Below are 26,443 nucleotides of genomic sequence, written 5' to 3' on the forward strand. Positions count from 1 at the left end.
TCTGGGTCAAATAATTGTTGTTTATGTAAATTTGAGTGTGGGGGTTGGAATCAATGCAAGCAGCCCTCATTCAACTTCAGTGTGGATTGGAACAATCTTGAATTGAACTAGAAAAATCAGGCATTTGGAGACTTAAAAATATGCATAAAGATATGCTGAGAAATGGGAAGAGAAAGACAGTAAGTAATAATTAGGCAAATGCTGAGTTCCTGATGCCAAAAATGGAAGAGACTGACAGCTTTAACCCTGCCCACAAAGACTTCTTCTGTACCCTCTAAATATTCAGAGTATGGGGAGCATCCCTGAGTGATATCACTGGGGTTTAATATTCTATTGCACACTATATTTCCCTGCATTTGGCTCAGATGTTTGTTAAGGATGTTGCAGATTGTATTGGCCTTTCCCCCTAATAATATATCTTTTGGTGTGTGTGTTTGTGTGTGTGTTTGTGTGTGTGTCTCTGTGCCTTCCTTGAAGCCAATTAATGTTGCTCCAGAAGGAATTCGTAGTTTTGCATGCACAAGTATATGCAAATTCACAAATAAATTAATATAACTATATGCTTTTTAAAAATCCAGAATTCATAAACACCATCTCCAGTATAGGTGAAGCTATGATCCACCCAGAAGTAAAATCCAAACCAGCAAATCCTACTGCAAAGCTGTTTCCCTCCTTGTATGCCGTGAAAGACGTGATTGCCAGGTTCTGTTTGTGACTCAGATAATGTGCTATCACATATTCCTGGGGCAAAGGAAGGGGAAATATAGCACATGGGAAGCTGCTGCAGTTTAGTCCACTCCTTTCCATCTGCAGATGCATAAAAGAAACCCCTTCCCAGACATAATCTCCACTAGAAACGATACCCATTCCTACACTGAGCATAGGAATTTAAGGGTGTAATCAGACAGGAGTGTAAGATGTGTTCTGGATCGCTTTGCACATGATCTGATTTTTTTTCTGGTGACCAGATGATGTTCAGGAAATCACAAACTTGCCTGACCTTGCTCAATCCAGACTTTTTCTTTGCTCTAGCGGCAGGGTACTCTTTTTTAAAAAAAAGCTGGGCTTAAGATTTCGAGAGTAGACCGCATGTGCATGGAGTTCACTTCAATGGAGATTGCAGCCAATGAAGCAAGCCTTTTCAGCATGATACACTGCATATCTGTAATTTAGCTTGAATCCTCTCTCAGATATGTTCCTAAGTTTCACAGCATTGTGTAAAATAACACCAAGGTTATAGAAATTTGCATCTCACCAAGAGAGTGTCCTAGATGTTAAGAACCACTAGCAGTGAACAAACCCGGGTCTAGACAGTGGTGAAGAGAACTTCGGGGAATTCCAGGTTGAATCAGATCTAGTTTGGAGGAACTGAATTGGCAGGTGGATCATGGACACAAGCACAGCCCAACTTTTAACAGTTGTGTAAAGAGGGAGTTTCAGCAGGTATTTTTTTTTCAGCTACACTTACTGAAATCCCCTCTTCTCCAATTAAAGGTACAGTTTAGTTTTAGTTAGGCATCCTTCAGTCTCAAAAGACTATGGTGATGTGCTCTGTATGGAGGACATGGAACAGCGTCTAGTGTGGCTGAAGAGGCCAATTTGAGAGTGACAATCTCTTCCACACTGAAGACAAATCCAATCTGTCCCCTGTCCAGCTCCCTGGTTTTGCTGCTTTTGTGACTTCCTCTTTGCCTCGGCCTGCTGGACAAGGGTCTCTTCAAATTGGGAGAGGCCATGATGCACTGCCTGCCTCCAGGCTGAACGATCAGATGTCAGAGTTTCCCATCTGTTGAGGTCTATTCCTAAGGCCTTCAGATCCCGCTTGCAGATATCCTTGTATTGCAGCTGTGGTCTCCCTCTGGGGCGATTTCCCTGCACTAATTCTCCATACAGGAGATCCTTTGGGATCCAACCATCAGCCATTCTCACGACATGCCCAAGCCAACGTAGACGTCGCTGTTTCAGTAATGTATACATGCTGAATATTCCAGCTTGTTCTAGGACTACTCTGTTTGGAACTTTGTCCTGCCAGATGATGCCAAAAATCCGTCGGAGGCAACACATATGGAAGGTGTTCAGCTTCCTCTCCTGCTGTGCACAAAGGGTCCAGGACTCACTGCAGTACAGGAGTGTGCTCAGGACACAGGCTCTATAGACCTGGATCTTGGTATGTGTCGTTAGCTTCTTATTGAGCCATACTCTCTTTGTGAGTCTAGAGAACATGGTATCTGCTTTGCCAATGAGTTTATCCAGCTCGACATCCAGAGACAGGGTGTCAGAGATGGTTGAGCCAAGGTACACAAAGTCATGAACAACCTCCAATTCTTGTGTGGAGATGGTAATAGAAGGAGGTGAGTCCACGCCCTGGCCCATGACTTGTGTTTTCTTCAGGCTGATTGTTAGTCCAAAGTCTTGGCAGGCCTTGCTGAAATGATTCATGAGTTGTTGGAGGTCTTCAGCAGAGTGGGCAACAATGGCTGCATCATCTGCGAAGAGGAAGTCCCGCATGCATTTCAGTTGGACTTTGGTCTTTGCTCTCAATCTGGAGAGATTAAAGAGCTTTCCATCTGATCTAGTCCAGAGATAGACACCTTCTGTTGCAGTTCCAAAGGCATGCTTCAGCATGACAGCAAAAAAGATCCCAAAAAGGGTTGGTGCGAGGACACAGCCCTGTTTCACTCTACTTCGGATGTCAAAGGGATCTGATGTTGAGCCGTCAAAAACTACAGTGCCTTTCATTCCCTCATGGAAGGATCTGATGATGTTAAGGAGACGAGATGGACATCCAATCTTGGGAAGTATTTTAAAAAGGCCATCCCTGCTAACCAAGTCAAATGCTTTTGTAAGGTCTATGAAGGCCACTAAGAGTGGCTGTTGTTCCCTGCATTTCTCCTGCAACTGTTGGAGGGAGAATACCATGTCAGTGGTGGATCTATTAGCTCGAAATCCACACTGTGATTCTGGATAGACTCTGTCTGCAAGCACCTGGAGCCTCTTCAGCACCACACGGGCAAGCAGCTTCCCTACAACGCTAAGAAGAGAGATGCCACGGTAGTTATTGCAGTCGCCCCTGTCTCCTTTGTTTTTGTACAATGTGACGATGTTTGGTACAGGAGCCCTGTCTATCCCATGTATAAAAGGGTGTGAATTTTAACCTGGACTTTTCTGTCACACTTTTCTTAACATGTTGGGTCTGAAAAGAAGAAATTTCCACTTGAATGCAGACTATGCTAGAAAATATGTGCTAGAACTTAGATTTTCCAGAGATCTTGATCAAGAGTTCAAAGCTAAGCAGGAACTTCTCCTCTTCAGTTGTTGTTGTTGTTGTTGTTGTTGTTGTTGTTGTTGTTGTTGTTGTTGTTGTTGTTGTTGTTGTTGTTGTTGTTGTTGTTGTTGTTGTTGTTGTTGTTATGTAACCAACTCATAGTGACTCCCATAGAGCTTTCAAGGTCAGTGAGGTATTTAAGGAGTGGTTTTACTAGTTCTACGTCCTCAATGAATTTCCATTCAAATCCAGTGGGGATTTCAATCCATGCCTCCTGAGTCCTAGTCTGTTACTGTTATCGACCATGCCACACTGATTACCCATCCTCTTCAGACTCAGTGCTAAAAGTGTGAAGAAAGTTACATTAGAGGGGCAGGACTAGCTGCTCCCCTATGGAATCTATGGAACACTAGATTATGCAATATGTAAATAATGTGCAGAATGACAGTCATTTTCCTGAGTATTTGGGTCATTCATGGGAAAGAATTATGAGAAGAATTAAACAATTATCTTTTAAATTTCTAATGAATGTGCAGTGTAATAGGCTCATAAAATAGGTCAGTTTTGTTATTTCTGCCTTAAGTTTTGTAAAACAAATGGTTAACATTTCCCTGGAAATCATGGCTTCCACAGTACTGAAAACATTTGAACTGAAAATCTGTATGCACATTCATTGTTCTTGATTTCTAAAAACACATACAACGTGGCAGTGGCAAAGGCAGGGATCAGAGTCCTCTAGATCTAGAGTGCTTTTCCCAGAAAAAAGTGAAACAAAATATCCTGTTTATCTGTTCTTGTATCATTTGTAGCTCAGATCAAGGTCCATCTTCCTCTACCCAACACAGTGCTTTCTAGTTTTGCTTCAATGCTACTCTTTTGGTTTGCTTAAAACTAATTTCAATTTTGTGTTTTGTTTTCATTTATTCTGTGAAAGGGGGTAACAGATAAATGCTTCAAACATATCCTTCAGATGAATAATAAAATACCACTGGGCAGTTACAACGTTTCTGTTTTACCAGGCATATTTTTCATGCCAAGGTTTTGAATAGGATAATAACAATAAAGCTTTTCTTGGTTTAACCTGAAAAGGACATTCTCCAGTCTCTGGATGAAACTACACACTATGATAAATGCATAGTTTAAGGGATTTTAAAATTTGGAGGCCTGAATATTCATGGGGATTGACATCCCTGAGAAGGTGAGGTTAAACCCTTACTTCACCACCATTCATACTTTTCAAAAAACAGTCCTGACAATTGATTTGTGTGTGGATGATAAGGAGGTAACTGATGAAAAAGGGAGTCAGCTTCTGGGATTTTCCCTTGCTTGTTGTCACTTTGTTTATGGTAGTGGGCTCAAGAGGGAATCCTGTAGACCATGATGACTGCTACCATTGGTCTTGTCAACATTCAAGCTGCCCTTTGCTATGTAAAGCTTAGCAACCTTTTTCTACAGCAGTATCAGGCCATTTTGGGGCATTTTGAATCATGGATACAGAAGTGCAGCAACCTGCAACCGTAAGAGTTATTTTTAAAGAACTGAATATGCACCTGTGACCCAGTCTTACATCCTTCTGGGTAAAATGAGTATCCAGTTCACTGTGGGGCAAGCTGTTGTTTGCATAATTACTTTGTAAACTTCTCAGAGAGTGCTCTAGCACTATGGGGTGGTATATAAGTCGAAAAGCAGCAACAACTTAAACTTGATTTAAACTTGTTAAGCTTTAGCAATGCTTTGTGACTGATATTGTATTCACTGTTCTGGAGAATACATATGATCAGGATCTGACTGAGAATATCTATAGAAAGAAGAAGCTCCTCTAGCAGGTCCAGGAGGAAGCAGTTTCCTTCTTAATATACTCCCTGCAGGCCTGCAACAAGATATTCTCATGTTCTCCCTCTGTACCCTTTTAAACTTCCTTGCTCTGGAAGAATATCCAGTCTTTTGAAGAACATGGGGCTGCATGAGTGTGTGGGATCCATCTCAATCTACTCATGGGTCTTCTTCACTCAAATTTTATGTTTGACAATGGGCACAAATGGCCACAGATCTTTTACTTAACTTCTTCCCAGTTATTACCTACTAGTCTTCTAATTCAATTAGTCTTTTCCCATTATCTGGTTTCTGCCCTGCCTATGAGGTCCAAGTGAACTAAAATGAAAAAGTCTTGCAATGCAGATGCTTGATATAATTTTTCTCCACCTTGCTGAAACATACCACATCAAATATTTGCCTATTTTCCTGACAACTTAAGCCCTCTTAAGTCACTAACAATTAAAATGCAATAAGCATAAAATATGTTTTAAAATGGACTGTCAGTCTTGACATCCAAGCTAAAAGAGGGTGTGGGAAAGTTTGATGTCAGTATATATGTGTGGAGAAGAAAAAAAAAGAAAGAAACTCTGCTTTATTAACATAATTTTAAAAAGAAAAGTCAATGGTAATAAGCTTAATAGAATCTCAGCATTTACATCCACATTTCATCAGGGAGTTTCTGATTTAATGCTAAATACTTAAGCTTAAGTAATAATCAGAAACCTAAAAAGCTGCTGCAATGCCAACATCAATTTCAACACAATCATATTGACTGTTCAAGATGGGCCATGACACATAAATTATAAATTGCCTTCTGCTTCATGAATAAAGCTGCAATCCATAAAACCTATAATTTTGTATTCTGAAGTGACAGCCTTCATTATTTGTTTCTTGGCACAAAACCATCTTTCTTATTCATTTACTAGTCAACATTTACATGGCTTTTGCTTCTGCATATAGCAGAGTATAAATATATGCTTTTACCTGTAATTCTTTCTGTTGCACAAGCAGGCCCTTATTAATTAGATGAGAGATGTAGAATATAGATGTAAATTTGTATCATATGTAAATATTGTATCTATATCACCTATATGTATACCTGTATCATTCATTATAATGATGGCAGGATGTTTTGTCCAAGGAAGCATTCCATGTATGCTAAATGAGGACCACATTGTGTCCTTAGTTAGGGCTAGGCTAAATGGCTCATTTGGAGCAGAATGGTGCAGGCTAAATAGGGTCTTTAAGGTTGTGTAGAGGTGTACTGTGTTATGTAGTGCAATCCACACTACATGGCATATATACCTTAGGCAACCCTATTTGACCTACCCCCTTTTAAGAAGAAAAAAAAACACCCCTCTTTGACCCCTTTTGCTTCAGGGAAGAAGTCTTCATTTACACAAAAATTCTAAAAGATACAATACATAAATACTGTCCTAACTGGCTTTTTAAAAAACCCTTTGCTTCCTCCCTCTGCATCTCCATGGAGGAGCAGAGGAAGGTTTTAATTTCCCAATATCATTAAGAGGCCAAGCTGTTTGTTTAAACCACTACTAATATTGGGAGAGTGAAACTAGCTGGGAAATTAAAGGAGGAAGCTCCACTTTGGTTTGATCCCAGCTACTGCTTGTACCGGAAATAAACCAAAATTGAGTGATCATGCCCACATCTAAAAAGGAGTAACCCCTGACAGAGACCCAGAAAGGTATGAGTATGAACACTCTGGGATGAGCTAGTTTTCTCAAGTAATTACATTGTCTGATTGCTGGCAAAAGGAGCAAACCAGCCCATCCCTACAGCAGACCAAAACACAGGCCAAATGCCTATGTAATCACCCTCTATACTAATTTTATTAGAACTAATATTATTGTATTAATAATATTTTAAGGCATCTTATGTTGTTATGGTTTACCAAAATTGAAAGAAGAGATGTTTTATAGAGAAGTAACAAATGGGCTCAGAAGGACAAAGATGACATTAAGATTATAAACAGATAGCATGCTCATGCTTATCTTGGTTCCCTATAAAAAGAAGTCTAATGAGAAGTAGGTCTTAAAGAATGAGGGAGAATTGAAAACGTCTAACATTGGTGTAGTGCCAGTGGGATGGAACACCCAATTGACTTGGCAGTATGTCTTCTAGCTATACCATCCACAAAGCATTCCATTCCATAACTTTTTATGTTACAAGCCAGGGCAGAACAGAGTGTTTCTCTGGTCCATCTTTGGAGTATTTACGGGTGTGATCATGGTTATTGACTAACACTGTCAAGATAGTCATAGGCCTTTTGCTATAGATTGAGCTGTTCTGAGCTATACACCACCTTTCTCCCTCTGATCAACCTGCTAAACTTTGAGGCCATGAAACAAATCACTCTCCTCCACTCTATCAAACTTATGCATTCTATTAATATAAATAAATAGAAAGGGGTAGATTTGTTGAATTTGTATTAGTGAAAGGAAAGGGGAAAGCCTCTAAACAACATCAATTCAATTTTGGAAAGGAGGTTCGTATTAAAAGTATTGTTCCAAAGGGTCCCATGGGTATGAGGGAGCACTGTGGTTTAGATTATATTAGTAAGTATTTTGTATTTCTGTATTTGCTTTTGTTTTGGAAATTAAAAAAATATAAATAAATAAATAGCTAATTTATTGAAGTAGGATATATTTGACATTTTCCTTCAATCCAAGGAAGTAGTAGAGGGTGAGTAATCTCCTAATTCCCCCCAGGAAAACAAATGTGCAGAATTAATGTAGAGAAATCCACTCAGGGTTAAGAACTCTCATTTTGTTTTGAAATAAGAATATATAACAAACCAGCTCTCTAAGAACGTGCTTTTGATGAAATGTGCCACTACTATGGAGAAATATTAGCCTACCAAAATATCCTTTCACTGAAGCTGAGCAAGATTTTAAAACTAGTCTTCCCTAGACCTCTCACAAACAGCACTGAAGAAATGTCACAAGTCAGACTGCTGTACTCTTACTGCCACTGTGTAACAAAGACAGCCCCACTTAAAACAGCTTTGCTAAAAGGTGTATAAATTGCCTGGGGCTTTCCATACTCTTAGAGGAATATGTCTTATCTAATCATTGGCTTTATGAATAGTTGAACCTATATAGACAGACAACTGCCCTGCTGGCTGGAAATAATGAGAACTGCAAGACATTTAGAGGATACCAGATTGGAAAGATTATTAGAAAGCATCCTTTTCAACAGATGACAGCTCTAGAGAAATATATCTGTAAGGATTTAGGTTTCTTATCCTGGCTAGATAAGAAACCAAAATATTTAAAACAAACATTGTAGTGACAAGTGTAGTTTCATATCTAGAGGATAATTGCTACATTTACTTAGGTGACCTATAACTCCAGCTTTTCTGCTATCAGTGATTATAGTGTATGGTAATTTTGTAACAAAAGCAAATATATTCTGGAAGGTGGTTGATAGCACAATGTTAGAAATGCTTTACATTCAGTTATGACTCAATTCTTTAAAAAAAAATTTTGAATTTATTGAGAGATGTGGGGATTTGTTTTGGAAAATGTTGCGAAATACTGCATTTAAGTAAACTGTACACAGACATTCCCCAAAAGCAAACAATAGCTGTTATAATTGTTTAGAGATATTTGTATTGGTTTAAATTGGCATTTATCAAAAGCCTGCCATAAAGTTTATAACACCAGAGAAAAGACAAGATGGTATTTTTAAACCTTAGTTTACCCATAGAATGGGAAATGGATACAGTCACTCCTCAAAGACACAGAATCTTGAGGCATCTTAAAGACTAATAAAGTTTATTTGGCATAAGCTTTCATGGATTGTAGACTACTTTCCCAGATAAATAAATTATAAATCCTAGAAAGATTATCTAAATAGCTCTCCATTTTTTTTAAAAAAATTCAGCTTACAAAGCCTCTATATTGCAGTACAACATTGTAATAAATTATCCTCCCTTACTGGATCAATTACCCTCCTCACATTCTCATTGTTTCCATGCACTGTAATCACCAATGAATGGAAAATAATGGTGCTAATGAAAAACACCTCAGCCAAGTGGTTCTTATTTTCGCTCATATAGGCAATACTGTATACCATTGGAATGCTCTATGATGCCTGTACACAAACTCCAACATATCCCAGTATCTAATGTTCAGTGTCTAACGTTCAAAATTCCTATTTCTGTAGGGAGCCTCCACAAGTTGCAAAGATGCCCTGTTGCAGAAGTCACATTTGAACATGTGGAAAGTTTTATGATTGAGTGTGGAACTAATGATATAGCTCACAATTCTTTTCTATTTGTATTGTGCTGTCACAGCTGTAACACTTGAATAAGTCTATAGATCCAGAGAGACATAAAGTTACAGATGTTCTCAGCTATGTTGTCTGGTCATCAGAGCTTCTTGCCATTCTAAAATGGGCATCAGCTTGAGAGAGCTAACTTGTTATTATTATTATTTACAAATGACATGCTGATCAACCTTCAGAGCTTTCTCTCTCACTTGCTCTTTCTCTGTATCTTAAATTTAAATTTTGAGTTCTGAAGTGCATATTCCACCTGGTGAAGTATGATTTATTATGTTCGTTCTTTATGTTGACATATTTCTAATGCTTAAGGCTACTAGTTTGAAAAAAAATGGAGACATGAAAACTATCAAACAATCCCAAATGAGAGCTGCGATGTTTGCATATGCTTTTCTAGAATTGAACAAAGTAAAAGATTCAGCATTCTGGGTTTGCACAATCAATCTTGGTGAGTATGTAATTTGTGTCTCAAAATGCACTGTGAATTCAAAAGGGATAAGTAACGAAGCCCTTTACCTTTAATGAAGCAATCACATGGTTATCACTGTTGTATTCATGTAACATGACCACTATTTTTAAAATGACTCATTATAAGATAACCTTTTAACATCCTGATGTATTTATATGGGCATGAACTTTCCTCTCCTTTCTCTGGGAATATAAATATTTGAAGAGTTGTACAAATACTGTTTTAGAACATGATAAGATCATTTTGTACAAGTTTTGGCAATTCCATTTATCATTAAAAATGACCTTTATAGCCTGCTTTGCAACAATCATGTTCTACACTCATGTTGCAAGCTCAAAGTTTTATTTAAATAGTTGAGTGACTGGGTTGAGATATGTTTGCCTCTACAAAGACCTTAAATTAAAAGATAGTAGTGATTCTAAAAATTATCTCAGAAATGTATGCTACTCGATTTCCTGCCCAAACTGACGAATAAAGAAGTATAGAAATGCATTTATTCTTAATTCAGTGTCTTAAACCTGTTATGGTGCTCAAAGGTAAAGGTAAAGGTTCCCCTTGACAATTTTTGTCCAGTCGTGTTCGAATCTAGGGGGTGGTGCTCGTCCCCATTTCCAAGCCATAGAGCCAGCGTTTTGTCTGAAGACAATCTTCCGTGGTTACATGGCCAGTGCGACTTAGACACGGAACGCTGTTACCTTCCCACCGAGGTGGTCCCTATTGATCTACTTGCATTTGCATGCTTTTGAACTGCTAGGTTGGTGGGAGCTGGGACAAGCGACGGGAGCTCACTCTGTCTCATGGATTCAATCTTACAACTGCTGGTCTTCAGACCCTGCAGCACAGGCTTCTGCAATTTAGCCAACAGCGCCACCACGTCCCTTATGGTGCTCAACAGTAGTTTAAAAATGACAGACAAAATTATGGCTGTTCCATTTGGAATAAGAAAAGGAACAACCTATTATGTTCCAAGTACTGAATACTTCTGCAGGATTTTCTCATATAGCTAGAGCCGTATATGTCCACTTAAGACAAAGTAGTCCAATTTCTACAGGATCTTATTCTACAGAAGGACAGCATATGCTAACCCATCTCTGAGTGAACCTTCCTGCAAGCACTGGGATATCAGTCACTCTTCAAGGCTCAAAAGGGCTATGTTTCACATGAAGCAATATGATTTGACAAGTGGTGGAAACAAAAACAACAAAAAAAGAGAGAGGATAAGATTAGTGCAGATTTATATTTAGCTTTCTTAAAAAACTTGAATGGACCTAAGGAAATTCATCTGCAATCTAAAAATTGCCTAATGGGATGCATAATTCATAAAAAAAACTTTGTATGTTATTTTATTCAACAGATAAGATAATTTCCTGGCGTATAATTGCAATCAAGACCTCAAATTTGAAGCCTACTAATTTTAGCAGAGGTCCACTTTCCAAACACCTATCTCCGTCAGTCGTGCTATTTTAACCTGGGGCAAGTTTCCAAGTCTCCCATTCTGGAATGGTACTGTTTAAGCTGCCATTTCAGACTCTGACAGGTCAATGTAAAAGGCCACCAAAATACATGTGATGTTAAGGGCTCATTTGATGGCAACTTTGCTAATTGCTTGCATCCATGGTCAAATTGCAGTTTCATTAGTACATACTGCACTTTTGAGAAAGGCTGTAAAAGAGATATTACTAAATCTGGTGTTTTGAAGAAGGAACAGGACATGCCACTTGAGGATGTTGCAAGGGATAGAGTACAGTTATGTGATCTGAGTCATATAGCAAAATGATGCCATCTCTCCCCCTGCTCCTCATAGTCCAAGTTACTAAAAGTGGCTGATGAAAGCTGTGGCATTCCACCCAGTGTTCCCTGTTTGGTTCCCCCAAACACAGGATCACTCTCTGGATACATTTACTCTTTCTTCCGCTACCACCAGTGGATCTCTCATCCACACTGCACCATATATGCATCTGACACGTGCTGCCAATATAACTTGTTTATTTATCTTTTGGTTTTTAAATCACAAATGTTCTTTTATTATTGTTTAGATCACCCATTAAACTTCTTATATTTGATTACCATTTGCTTATTCAGGTGTTGTACATCAACCAACTCATTAATACAGTATTCTCTGACTATTTATTTAGCTTTACTATCCCATTTATCTCCTTCCCATTCTCTCTAACTCTCCAACTTTTCAATTCTCTCTTCTTAACTCTCTCCCATTCTCCTCTCTAACTGCCTCCCTCTGTCTGTCTCCTTGACTCCACCCCTCCTGTTTTCTCATAGGCTCCTGCATTTGAGCTTCAGCTATGATAGACAGGAGTGATGTGGGCATTCCGCCACAAAAGTCTTTAGTGCACCAAAGCTTAAAGTGTAATAAATCATAGTATTTAAGGTTCTGCAAGAGCTTTTGTTGTTTTTGTTGTGGAACATGAATGACCACTTTCATGTAAATCTTGAATAGGAAATGTGATTCTTCAGATGTTTTTTGAGCTGCAGTTACCATAATTCCTCACCGTTGATTATGCTGGCTAAGGCATAAGACTTTTCCACTCTCAAAATCAGAGGTCCATTGTAATCCACTCCTGATGTACATCATGATACTCAAAAAGCTACAACTGAATTTTCCCCCTATGTTTACAAAAAACATCTGATTTAGGGACATTCATTTTTTATAATAATTTACCAGCCTCTAGATTTATGAGGGGTTAAACCCTTGATACTATCTCTGTGATTTTTTCTCTGTGCTCCTTCTGTTTAATATATCATGCAACAAGATTAAGAGTCCTGTCTGAATTCCCTCACTATTGTCTAAAATGGTTAAATGTAAAGCAAGTGTAAGAAGACAAGAGCTTCTGGGATACTGCTATTTTCTCTTTAAATCTTCTAGAAAGAGTGTACTGTTATCTTCTGCAGTGCTATCTAGCCATCTGAACAATATAGGCAGTCATTACAGGCATTGTAGAGGACAGTCCTTTGAAATCTAGTTTACAGATTAAGAAACATAAAGTAGACGTGGTCTAGAGGGGCGGGGTATAAATTTAATGAATAAATTAAAAGGGAAAATGGGGTCTTGGAGTTGCCTGTCACCACTTGGTACCTGAACACTAGACTGAGAGGTACCTGATGTTCTTTGCCATTTCTCTTTTAAATGGAGATCTCTGTTTAGAGTTTTTATTCTATATCTGCATGCATATGTATAGTTTGTGAGCTCATTTGGGTCCCTTCACTGGAAGAAAGGCAGCATAAAAATGCAGTAAAATAAATAAACAAAAATACGATTTACTACATGAAAGTGTTATACAAAGCTGACTTCTCTTTTCTCTTTTCTAATAAAGTAGTTCCCTTTTTTGGCAATGTGTGACTAGTCACCCTAGTATACTACCCCTAATGTTACTGAGGTATGAAGTATGAATACAAAATTGCAAAACCAGTGTCATCATACAAGAAGGATTATGCCTCATTTTCCTTTTCATTATGAGCAAATGAGAAATGCCCAGTAACTGCAGACAGCAGGATGACAATATTAAGAGTACAAGAAGAGCTATGTTTGATTGGACTAAAGGCCTATCTACTCAAACATGATGTTCCCACAGTGGCAACCAGATGCTTCTGGGACTCCCCTCAAGCAGGATATCAGCACAGTAACACCTTCCTACTCATGTTCTTTAAAAAACGGTATTCAAATGCATGGTGTCTTTGATTGTGGAGGTCATATAAAGCCACTGTGGTGACTAATAGCCACTGGCATTTTTATTCTCCATAAACATCTGTACTGTCCCATTTCAAAGCCATCAAATATGGTGCCTCTTAGTACAGTTTGTGTCAGCAAATTCTAGTATTGAATTATGCAGTGTGCAGAAGAGTATTTCTTTTTATCTGTCCTGAATTTCCAATGATTAAGCTTAATCAGATAAGTCTGGATGCTGATATTCTGAGTGGACAAATTCTCCACACTGTGCAGATGTTTTATCATCTCTTCTGATTCCTCACTTACTTCCATTATTTTAAACTAAAAATATGCATGCCTTTTTTTTTAAAAAAAATAGTGAATTAATGTCAACAGAGGCCTTGTCAGGGCCCATGTGAAGTCAGGATCTCCCCCCACTGTGAATTGCTTTACGCTAAAATGTCTATGGGGAGGGAGATGTGTTTTCAGATATCAGCTCCTGTACTCCTTCCCCTGTATGTGTATGCACATCTTATTTATTTATTAGTTAACATTTGTGTCATGTTTTCTCTTCAGTGAGCCAAAGGTGTTCTACATGGCTTTTTCCCCATCCTTCATCCTCAGAACAACACTGTGAGGTAAAGAGAAGGAACGTTCCACATGGGCCTGCCGCCGCTGCCATGGTAACACTTTGCCTGCCTGTTTTGGATGAAGTGAGCGCAGAAGAATGATGTAGAGGCTGAGGGGGAGGAGTGGGTGGGTTGATTAGGTTGCTTACCTCCCTTGCTTGGTCTCTTTTCCAGAAGTAAGAATGAGATTGGCTGGTTGCTTTGGGGGCTGGATGGGAATTTTTGACTTGTTCCTGTAATTGGCTGAGAATGGGAGCAAGTGTGTTTTTGCCCATCCCATTTTTACTTCATGTGCTAACTAGGTAATGTCCGGTTTGCACATTAATTGGTTACAATTGCGGGCAGTGGGAAAAGTAAGAGCTTGGTGAGTTCCAATTAGTCATCCCATCTCCCTGATTGGATTCAGAATATAATTTCACACTACAGTAGGCCCCCTTGTGAAAGGGGAAGTTAAAATTAAAGTTATATATTTAATAAAATTGTGGCCCTAGTTTTATCCAACTTCTGTGTCTGGACTCTTTATTCTGGGCTGGGTGAGCAAAGGCTTAGGAAAAAGGTAATTGCCCAAGATCAGCCAGAAAATATCAGTTCCAGGCCAGCACTTTAGCCACCGTACCACACTGGCTCTCATTATATAAATACCACACACTCCCTATGTAGTGGCGAAAAAGAGGGGATATATTTGTTGCAGAAGTTAGCACACTGTGCATTTCCTAGGAAACTTGCCAATTATATTCCTCAATCCATATCTACTGCCTTCCATTCTTCAATTATTATTAAGAATAGCCAAAACGCTATTGCTTAGTGTTGTATGTTGCACTAGAGTAGGCCTGCTAAACCAGTGAGCATTTGGTGGGACAACTTCTCCATCAGTTCCATTGATTCAAATGGGCCTACTATAGTTGTGACTTCCTTTAGTGTAGGAAATCACAACTAGAGGAGGCCCATTTGAACCAATGGAACTTATGGATGAGTTGACTTACCAAACTCCCATTGATTAAGGGGGGGGCCACCCCAGGATGACTTACTATACAAGCAACAGAATTTCAGCCAGTGTACACCTTCTTGGTATGTAGAACATACAGTCTATAGCCCTGTTTACCAGAGATATTTTATGTTCTGTGGTTAGCTATCTATCCTCTTTTTGCCTCTGGAGAAAGTTATGAAGATGCCCTTTTTAAAAGAAGTGCATTTACAGTATTTGTGTATGCTAATATTTTGTGCACTTATGTATGTCAGGGAAACCAGATTTCCGTGACATCTAAGTGCATGCATTTGAAAATGTGATGTGGCCCTGCTCACTGCCAGTTATGTCCTGAGAACACTGGCCATGAAAGAAGCTGCACTGCTACATCTCACAATGGTGATGTGAAAGAGTGACTAGGGTATTGTTTGTATACTTGAGCAGCTTTTCTTTATCTCACTTGTTCTTGATTTCATTAAGCAGTGATAATTCTGGCAAAGATCATTGCTGGGAAAGAAAAAATTAGTGCACAGCACCTGTTCCTGATCTGGCACATGCCATAGTTACATCGTGACTGGATCACTGTAACACACTCTACATGGGGCTGCCTTTGGAAAGTGTTCGGAAACTCCAGCAGGTCTAAAATGCAGCCAGATTGTTCGCTGGGGCTAGTTACAGGGCTCACATTACAGGGATCACATTACAACAGCCTCATTGGCTGCCCATCTGGTTCCCAGCATAGTTTGAAGTGCTTGTTTTAACCTATAAAGCCCTAAATGGCTTGGGTCCAAGCTATCTCAAGGACCTTGTCTCCCTTTATGACCTTTCTAGGTGTTAATATAATCAGAGGAGGCCTTTGTCTTGGTCCTACCACATTCACAGGCATGTTTGGTGGGTACATGGGAGATGGCCTTCTCTGTCACATCTCCCAGACTTTGTAACTCTCTCCCACAAGAAGCTAGGCTGGCCCCATCTTTGCCATCATTCCACAAGCAGGAGAAGACCTTTCTCTTCAGGCAGGTTGACACAGGGGATTTTTAAAGGGAGCATTTTAGTCTCTGTTTTACTTGTGTTTTTAATACAGTATTGTTCTTATTATAAGTTTTAAGATTATATGTTTAATGCTTTTTGATATATTGTAATAATTTATTATTTGGCTTTTAACATTGTTTCTTTTACATACTGCAAGCCACCTAGGATCCTTCAGGAGATAGGCAGTATATAAAGACTTTATATAAATAAATAATAATAAATAAAGGCAAAATGTGAATTCCCCTCCATTCACATGCTTTCTCACCCTGCTTTTTCTCACACACAAACATTTGTGTTCTCTCTCTCTCTCTCTCTCTCTCTCTTTGTGTGCGTGCGTGCGCGCGCGCGAGCGCCATAATGATTCCAAACGCCTGCAGTGTCCACCACCCGAATTTTCGTGGTTACCTGAAAGGGCTCTTGGAGTAGTTTGGCGTGGGAAACCACGAACATAAACGGAACAGACCCTTTCACCTCCCAATAAAACAATATGCGTTTTCGCTTCTTATTTATATTAATTCAAAATATCTTTTACCCCGCTTTTCTCCTTAAAAGGACCCATTTGTTAACTCTGAGCACTTTGTGCTGAGCGCTCTCTGGGTGGGAGGGCCACTAACTGTTTTGACAAGGACAACCCGCACCTCAAAAACCTAATCCAGAAAGAAGGGCGCGGAAGGATTTTTCGCCCTTCCCTCGCAGAACTAGTTAAGTGAGACGCTGCCTGACGGGAGAGCACGCACGCTTTTATCATCACTCAGGCAGACGGCACGTGTCCAGAGCCCGGTCCTTGTTTGTTGCTGTTTTGCTCGTTGTGGAGGGAGCGAAGGAGGCGAGACTTTGCCCTGCTTGGCCCGACCCAGGTTCATGAGGACAGGTCTCGGAGGCGGGAGGAGGGGGCGCACGTTAACTTGAACCCGCCGCCCCCCCCATTCCCTCCGACAGCCAGCTCAAGTTTCAGGTCCCCCGCCAAACGCTTCCCTATAAAAAGCCAGTCCTGAGGCAGAGGAGAAGAAGATTGGCGGGCGCGGAGAGAGAGAAGGTTTCGCTGTTGCAGGGAACTCGTCGCCGACTGTACCGGGCGACAGGCCTCCTGCCACGGGCTGCAGTTTAACCTTTGTGTGCCTGAAGCGCTGAGAGAGAAGCGCGAGGTGCTGGAAATACCCCTTTTGCTGCTGCAGGAAAAAGACCGTTCTGAGGGGAAAGTGCTTTGTCTAAGGGGAAATCCAGGTAACTTGAATTTCGTGTTTATAGGTCTCCTTCTCCTGGAATCCTGTAAATGATATCCCACGCTGGAGTATTCCAGCTCTACGGTCTAAGATGATGACGATGACGACGATTCATTGCAATTTGCTTGTCACCTAATGGGAACCATCGAGACTGATTTATAGTGTGGGCTAGCTTTCAGTAGTAATAGCTGGCTGGATAGACCAGTAAGTTAGGCTGCAGAGCCAAAGGCTGGACTGTGCTGGAAGGAGAAAAGCCAGCCCAGGTAACCTTGGGCAAGTTGCACAATCCTTGGATGCCCTTCAGAAGAAGGAAATGGTAAATCATTTCTGAGTACTCTCTGCCTAGAAAACCCTGGAAAGTGTCACTATAAGTCATAATTGACTTGAGGGGACACACAGTTATCATTGCTGGACAGCTCAGTGACTTAGGTACCTGGCTGTGGAGCCAGCAATTGGGAATTCAGTTCCCCACCTTGCATCCTGGAAGAGTCAGCCTGTATGGCCTTGGGGAAGCTGAATCATTCCAGAATGACCCCAAAAGAAAAGAATGGAAAACCACTTGTGAATCCCTAGAAAACCCTGAAAAGGGCCACCATAAGTCAGAATTTACTTGACGGCCCAAAATGATTAATTAACTTTCAGTATGATAATGTGCTTCACAAATATTTCATTTGAAATTAATATGACTTAGGTTTCAGTAGTGGATAATCCAGTACTTGCCTCTCTGTATTATGTTTCTGGACTGTAGACTGTAAAAGTACTTTGGATTTTGTACTGCTTGGACTTTTTTCTTTCCAAGCAAAAGTGTTACAATTGGCACAATGTTTTGATCTTCAGTATTATATGTGAATGCTACAAGATCCAATTTATATCTAAGTATTTTCCGTGTAAATCAGGACTGAACCACCTGGAACTTATTAGGAGTTGGCCTGAACAGTTTTGTTCTTGGTTTTCCAAAAGTACTTGCAAGTATTTGTATGTTTCCAGATCAGTAGAAGAAAATGTGGAAAATGAAGGGCAGGGACCTGGGATGGGGGCACTGTGCAGTGCCACTGCTTTGGAAATGTGTTGGACCTTCAGTTTGTAAACACAGCTCCTACCAGCTCGCTTGTTTGCTTCCTTTCCCCCAGCCAGAAGCTATGCTTAAGAAAACTATGAGTTGGCAGTATGGAACATCTCCTCTTCATGTCCCCAGGCAGTAATCTGGCTTTTAAGAATTTTTAGCATGTATACATTACTGAAACAGCGACGTCTACGTTGGCTCAGGCATGTCGTGAGAATGGCTGATGGTTGGAGTCCAAAAGATCTCCTGTATGGAGAATTAGCGCAGGGAAAGTGCCCCAGAGGGAGACCACAGCTGTGATACAAGGATATCTGCAAGCAGGATCTGAAGGCCTTAGGAATGGACCTCAGCAGATGGGAAACTTTGACATCTGAGCGTTCAGCCTGGAGGCAGGCGGTGCATCACGTCCTCTCCCATTTTGAAGAGAGCCTTGTCCAGCAGGCCAAGGCAAAGAGGCAGTCACGAAAGCAGCAAAATCAGGGAGCAGGACAGGGAACAGATTGTATTTGTCTTGAGTGTGGAAGGGATTGTCACTCTCGAATTGGCCTTCTCAGCCACACTAGGCACTGTTCCAAGTCCTCTATTCAGAGCACAATACTATAGTCTCTCGAGACTGATGGGTGCCTACACTAATCTGACTTACTCAAGTGTGGCTATTCATTGCTTAATAAAATTGGAACGCTCTGTCTTTGGCATTCACTTACGTTGGAACATAAATGGACACCCATAGCAAGAAAAAAAAGGATTCTACAAATAAAGGTCAGCAGCAAATATATACAGTACACAAAAATAGAAATCAAGGATGTTTCTGGGGAAGAGTCCCTAGCTCTGACCTACCCAACCAAAACCTGTACAACAGAGTCAGTTATCTATCTCAAATATCTATCTTAACTTTAATGAAGACTCAGTGAAGCAACCTAAAATAAAAAGGAAGAAAATTCTAGAACACAGCCAGTCTAAGAAATGATGTCTTTTTGCCCAGCCTGAGCACATAATGATTGCTCTGTTGGGTGGCTGGGAATAAATAGAGTCTGGTGAGGTTTGCTTGGATTGTTTCCAGAAAATGTATCATATTTCACTGGAGCATCAAGTTGTCAATCTCCTTCTGCTCTGGTGCATTCATTTGATACAGCAACTGCCTCTGGGTATTCTTGTTTAAATGCCAGCATTTTAAGCCCCCCCCCCCCCGTGAAAGAGACTTCAGTGGCTTGTAGGAACACCCTAACTGGCCCCATAGGTACTCTGGTTACAGACAAATATCTTTGCTTTGCCTTGTTTTGACACTTCCCCCCAAAAGCTGGAGTACCTCTGTTGTGGAAATAAGCACTGATTTGAACACTATGAATTTTCTCTGACCTGAAAAGTCATACTTGTATAAATTCATGGGAGCAATGTAACAAAAGCTTCATTGCAGCATACCTCAGTGTCGGAGCATATGCTTTACATGCAGAAACTGCCAGTTTCCATTCTGGGCATCTGTATCTAGCAGCTGGTTTGAACAATCCCTCAAAGCTACTCCCAACCAAATCAGACGCTGTTACACTAGATAGACAAATATTCTTATTCTGTGTATTGCAGTTTCCTCTCTTCCTAAACTCCTTCTCTCTGCATACCCATCTTCTGAATTTAGAATGGTCCCAAAAGTTTCAGGAGAATTTATTTACATATACATTGCCAAGTGATGAGGTACAAATTGGATCTTGTAGCAGTATAATTTGAGAGATGCATTTTCGTGTAATGAGCATAAGCTTCAGGACTTTGCACACATAAGGGAAAGATATAAATGGAAAAGAATCCTTTGTTTACCTCAAGAAACCATTGTCTACTATCTGTAGTGTCTATAATTTTTGTGATACAAATCTGTAATACAGTGCTCTAGAGAAATACATGTTGTTGTATATGTATTAGCTGTTAGTGTGGTTAGAAAATTAATATAAACATTGCACATTTTCTTTTGGCCTCCAGGTGTTTTTCCATAATTTTTGACTTTTGATATTTGCCAGTACCTTTGCAATGGCAGCTGTGCCCTCAGCTGGCTGTCTTCTGGCCAAGAACCAGTACTACAGAAGTAAGTTTTCATCTGAATATTGTTTTTTCTAATGGTCTGAAGGAGGTTGACATGATTCTAGAATATGTGTGTTTCTATAGAAAGAGACAGATTGAATGACATAGTTATGTATGTTACAAATGATGTTGCTATATTGGTTTGGAGCTGATTCTAAATAGGACCGGACAACACTGACAGGTCTAGAAGCCAAATTTCTGTCTCCAGGATCCCCTAGGGCTACACCAGTCCCAGTTATGAAAAATCAACCCAAAATGTTTTAATGACACTACCACTCCTAGAGGCATTCTAGAGCAAAAGAAAACTGAGTTTTGTTTTTGCAGTTGGCCTTTGAGGGTGACATGCTGTGATTAGGCAACCTTTTGACTAGCCCTCTCTGCCTTAGACTACAAAACAGGGCAGTCATGTTGTCAGTGCCCCCTCTATTTATTCAGTTTATGAATATCTTTTTAAATTGTAGCTCACTTAAGACATAGATGAAAAATTTGCTCCTGTGATTCGGCTTTGTAATGTGAAATGATGAATTTACGCACATAAGGCTCATCACAACATAGGTGTGGATCCGATTCATTAAATGGGCACTAATGTGAATGTTCTGTGAATACCTTATCTCCTGAAGAGTTATAAACATATGTCAGTGTTCACAAATGCCAACCTTACAGATACTGGCCTCTTGAATTTAGCACAATCCCAAACATTTCCTTTTTACATTGTTTGAGTTACTTCTCCTAAATTTGATTCTGTATGTCTTTTGATGGGTTCTAAGGGAGAAACCTTTAATCCTAAAAGAAGTATTCTTACTTCATTCTTATTTAAAACTGTTTTAATTATGATAATAATTACTTTTTTCATGTGAAGCTATTGGCTTCCTTTGTTGTGTGTTTTTGCATTGTACCACATGAAATATTGTTGGACTGTAGTAAAGACAGATTGAACTGCAAATAATCTACTGTTTAAAAAATATACTTAAAATGTTTGATGAAAAAATGTTTCCTCTCCTTTTCTGAATGTATTGCAACATTTATTTTTCATGTACAGCCCGACTAAATTCTGATGCCAGTGTTTCTTCAAGCAGTTCATCTTGCTGTTCTGAACCCTTGACCTACTCAGACCAAGACAAACACCTCCACGGTACTGTGGCTCTATTAATATTATTAGCTATAACTCAAAAAAAGTTGAGTGTGCTTATGAGAGTCATTTGTACCAGTGTTCTCAGTGGTGCATTTAATTTCCATACATTTTCAATGAGACTTAAGCATGCTTTGTTTTCTCTGGTACTTTCACTTCATTAAAAGTAAATGCTGTTTTGTGGCCTTGGAATTTTATTATTCATATATTCACTGAAACTGTGCCTCTGTTCATTTATACAGGTTTACCTGAAGTGTTCGATAGATGTTGGTGGATAAAAAGCTTTTTCCACTGTGAGTCAGCACCTCAGACTGTAAGCAGGAAGACCTTATCAGCCAGCAGGTAAGATTGGCTTCTCCTGGGAGATACACAATTCATTTTAATTAATATTCATTTGGATATAGGGAAGTCTCATGTGCCTATGAATGCTTTTATATATATATATATATTTTAAAAAGGATTATAGGTATGGTTTGAATCCTCATTTTAGCTGTGGTTAAAAACAGTGAATTGGATTCATAGCTGGGCTGGATCGTTCTTCCAGCATCAAAGAAAGGAGAAGAGGAAGCAATCTTTCCTATTCCACCTTTTCTTTGGGGGTGAATAAACTTAAACGACTGTTGGATGCTCATGAGCAGTAGGGTAGGCAGCAGAGGTGACTGTGGGGGCAGAGGGGAATTTGCAGATATTAGTTCCCCATCTTCTTCCTCCAGTGGATAGCCTTCACTGGATCCACTTGCCTTCCATGAAGTGAAGGAGCTCTCCTGTTTCATAGAATGAATATAGTCTGTATAACACCCAGAAAGCTGAGAATAAATCTCATTAAAATTAGTAGGTCTGAGTTTCAACATTTAGGAATGGGATATTACTATTAAAAGAAAAGCCAAGTATAGTGACTTTGATTTTAGTGGGATTATGACAGAGTAAAATGGTAATCAAGATTATCTACTGGTTGTCAAATATTTGTTTATCTAGATTTTTTAGGACAAGGCATAATCATAACAACATGAAAAAATCCACTCAGGGTTTTGAATGCTTTAACTTTGAACTAAATAACCACAGCCAGTCTCCTTTCTCCCCCCCCCCCCAATGAGGAACACCATTAGTTTGTTTGAAATAGACATCCTGTATGCCTCTTTGCTCATCTTCCTCTTCCTTTATTGAAAATATGTCTGCCTTTCTACAGCAACTTGCAGTTTGAATGCAAATCCCATTGTCATAGGTGATCTGCTTAGAATATTTCACTTTAAATAAATTCTTCTTTTCTGTACAAATATTTGCACTACAACAAGTTATTATCAGTATATTAGAACAAATCTTTTAGTTCCTAGTTGCATGTCTGTCTCACGTTTTTTACAGTGAATTTAAGAGTAGAACAGTGTTTCTCTCTACTTTATCTTCATGGCAGCCATGTGAGATAGGCCAGGCTGACTTGACTAAGGTCACCTAGGGAACATCATGACTCAGCGGGGAATTAGATTTCCATAGTTCACTATGGAAAATAATGTTAAAATCTCTAACCTGCAGTGTGCAGTTTTACTAAGGGACTCCAAGTCGTTCATTATTTTCAGTCAGTCCTATTACCATCATTCTTCTCATATTTAAAAAATGGAATTTTTTTTGGTTTTAGAAATATGTAATGTTCAAAGATTAATTCCAGCTAACATCATGCATAGCTAAACTGCAAAACAAAGTTACACTTTTATAGTTTTAATGACTTAAGTAATGGATTAAAGTGATTTGATTTACTTGTAGTGTTAAGTAATATTTACCAATGTTCTTTAAACATTTATGTTATATATTCTCTCTATAAATTACTTTTAAATTTCTTGGCAGTGCCAACAGCTGACTTGGACAACAAGGAATCCTGGAATGATTTTACTGTCAGGGAATAATTTTCTTGAAATGCATTCAGCTCTGCGAAGAGAACGAACTGAGATTTCAGTTGCAAGAAAAGTGCAGATTTCCAAGGGCGTTTCCATAACATATTCATATGACGATAATCAAGTTATCTTGTGTGTCTGATACAGATTTCTTGATAGTGAACAGGTGTTGTGTTTCATAATGACTCTTGCATATCACTGGAAAAAATGCAAATGAAAAGTCTTCTTGTGTCTGTTAATTAGCCAGGTTTTGGTTTATTGTACATGGAAAACTTCTGTAGACTGTCTGGGTCAAAATGATGTGTGGTTATGTCTCTCATTATAATAGTTCCTTCTTTAATCATAGAACAAATAACCGTTCCCCATAGACCTCATGTTTTGTTAGCTGAGCTCTCTCTTTAGACTGGATTCTGTCAGAATGCCAAATATAGATTTTTGCTCCTATTTGCCAATCTTAGAAGGGCATATGTGAAAAATATGTTCATAATCTTATTGGGGATTGACAGTTCAATGAGTTAGGTATCTGGCTATGGAGTCAAAGTTTGGGAGCTCATTTCTCCCAAGAGAAAAGTCAACCTGGATGGCCTTGGGCAAGCTTACAGTTGCAGGGTGACTCCAGAAAAAAGTGAATGGCTAACCACTTCTGAGTACTGTATACAAATGGTTCTAAACCATGGGTAACCCAGGTGTTCCTGGACTGCAATTCCCAAAAGCCTTTAGCACCAGCTGTCCTGGCCTGGGTTTCTGGGAGTTGCAGTCCAAGAACACCCGGGGTTACCCAAGGTTGGCAACCACTTCTCTATATCTAGAAAACACTGGAAAATATTGCCATAAATCACTATCAAGTTGATGTCATGACATTATTTATTATTTGTAAATATAATTATATAAACCTTGGTGGTGAATGGCCACTAACAAATGAGTCACCAGTCACATTCCCGGTTGTATGTAAAGCCATACAACTGGACAAGGCCAGAAATGCAAGCAACAATTCATTAATTAGTAGCAGTTCACTTGTGATTTATATAATTATTTTTATGCTGGGTTCTGGACTTTATTTATGGAAGACTTTTCTTTAAGGAGAGAAACCACATTTACGTATAGCTAAGTCTTGAATGCATTATTTGGATGTTGGCCTCATTGATTTCATTAGAACCTGGCTATAGATTAGTATTGCTGCTTTTGTCATCAAGCATATTAAGCAGAATTTACACCACATCTTAGTGCAAGAGGTAATGTAAAAAGTTTGAGTAAAGCAGTACTTTGGGAGTTTCAGCTAGATTAGTCATACTCAATATATGGGATTTACATAAATGTAGATTTTTTCAGCAGTTGCTTCAGTTGCAATTGGAACTGCCAAGTTGTTTCATGCCTGGATTTTTCCACTCATAGTGACCCTATTATTTAAAGAAGAGAACAATTGGAATTCAAGCATTAAAAAGCACCCCATCCTTATGTGATTTAAAAAATTTCCTCTTTTGTAGTATCTTGTATTTTCATTTACTAACTTTATATAATATTGGTTGCATAATCTTACCAAGTGAGGATATCTGTGGCTGTTACCCAGTTTAAATTTGACCATTTAATATCTACAGTACACACTACAGCTAATTTTTTTGTTTGATATACTTCTGCTTTTCATAAAGAGTTTAAAGCGCTGAGTATATACTTATAGTAGCTGCATACAGATCTGCAGGACCTTGTGCCTCATCACATTCTAAGAAACTTTCTTTGGTCATTATACTGCTTTGCATACCTAGACACTTGATACTTCTTTTAAAAGCCCAGTGGGAAGACATGAATGTAGAATTAACTAAATGTATACAGGACAGATAGTTCGTGAAGAGAAAAGGTCTGGTTTGTGGAATCAGTTTCTTACAGATTATTCATCTTTGTATGTGTAAAAATATTGTATAGTATTATCAAAGTAATGTATTAATATACATATTATCTATTTTTAAACCAAGTTTTGTATTAATAAAGCTTAACAAATATGCATTCGGATTATTTATATGAACATCAAGAAGCAATTTGCAATATATACTTGGAACTTTGAGGGTGAAGTCAATATTCGGTAAATAATAGGCAACCCGAAAAAAATACTACTTCTCTTTGCCTCCTTTCCTCCTGAACAGTTCTGTTCAAAATTATATACTGCTGCAGATTTTCTGGGGCTTTTTAAATGGCTTCCTGACATAAATTTGCGTATATCATCTTATTTGCCCCTGACATTCTTATGAATTTCTGGTTCTTATTTGCTATCTAGCCATTTTGTACAACTGATTAATAATTAGCGAGATCAGGTTATTAAGCAGTCAGAAATCACTGGGAATATTGGGTCACAGTCTGTATGTATTAAGAAGCACAAGCTACAATCAAAAATTCATTTTGTTTTTCTTCCTTATCTATTGGGATAATACTGGTGTTGAGGATTTCATATGATTTCTGACCAGACTGCCAGAAAGCCTGTAGGGGGATGGTTTGATCAATAATTTAGTTGGGCAAACTAAAAGGACAGCAAAAATGCAAAGAAAGGATGAGGTCTATGGAATTATATATAATATCTTTATAGTTCTATATCCAAGTTCCAGTTTATTATAAAACAATAAAACAGGTAACTCTAATTCTATGTGGTCAGGGAACACCCTCTTCATCAAGGGACTGATGAAAGAAACCAATATAAAAGGCTATTGAATATACTGCCAGAGAAAAATATAGGGAGACAAGGCTGTAGGGAAGAATACTAAATCAACTGAACTAAGAAACACCAGTGTGTCCTGCTTTTCTAACAAGAAAGGTATCTCTGTCAAATCCATATCTATGGTGCTAAATTCAATATCATTTTTGTTACTAGTTCTTGAGAGGCTGTCAAAATCATTAGAGAAAAATAATATTTTCTGCAAGTTATTTCTCTGTCTTGGATAAGGAAAGAATTGTCTCC

General features: G+C 39.0%; 1 protein-coding gene across 1 annotated transcript; it reads left to right on the plus strand.

The window, feature by feature from the left end:
- Nucleotides 1-17,136: 17,136 nt before the first annotated feature.
- On the plus strand, nucleotides 17,137-25,500 carry PPDPFL (pancreatic progenitor cell differentiation and proliferation factor like). The gene is made up of 5 exons (XM_020790976.3): nucleotides 17,137-17,364; nucleotides 20,392-20,494; nucleotides 21,530-21,622; nucleotides 21,862-21,961; nucleotides 23,456-25,500. The coding sequence occupies exons 2-5, from the start codon at nucleotides 20,440-20,442 to the stop codon at nucleotides 23,466-23,468; spliced, it is 261 nt and encodes an 86-aa protein (XP_020646635.1). The 5' UTR covers nucleotides 17,137-17,364; nucleotides 20,392-20,439; the 3' UTR covers nucleotides 23,469-25,500.
- Nucleotides 25,501-26,443: the final 943 nt, after the last annotated feature.

This window comes from Pogona vitticeps, chromosome 4 (assembly GCF_051106095.1).
Source record: "Pogona vitticeps strain Pit_001003342236 chromosome 4, PviZW2.1, whole genome shotgun sequence".
Classification (NCBI taxonomy): Eukaryota; Metazoa; Chordata; class Lepidosauria; order Squamata; family Agamidae; genus Pogona; species Pogona vitticeps.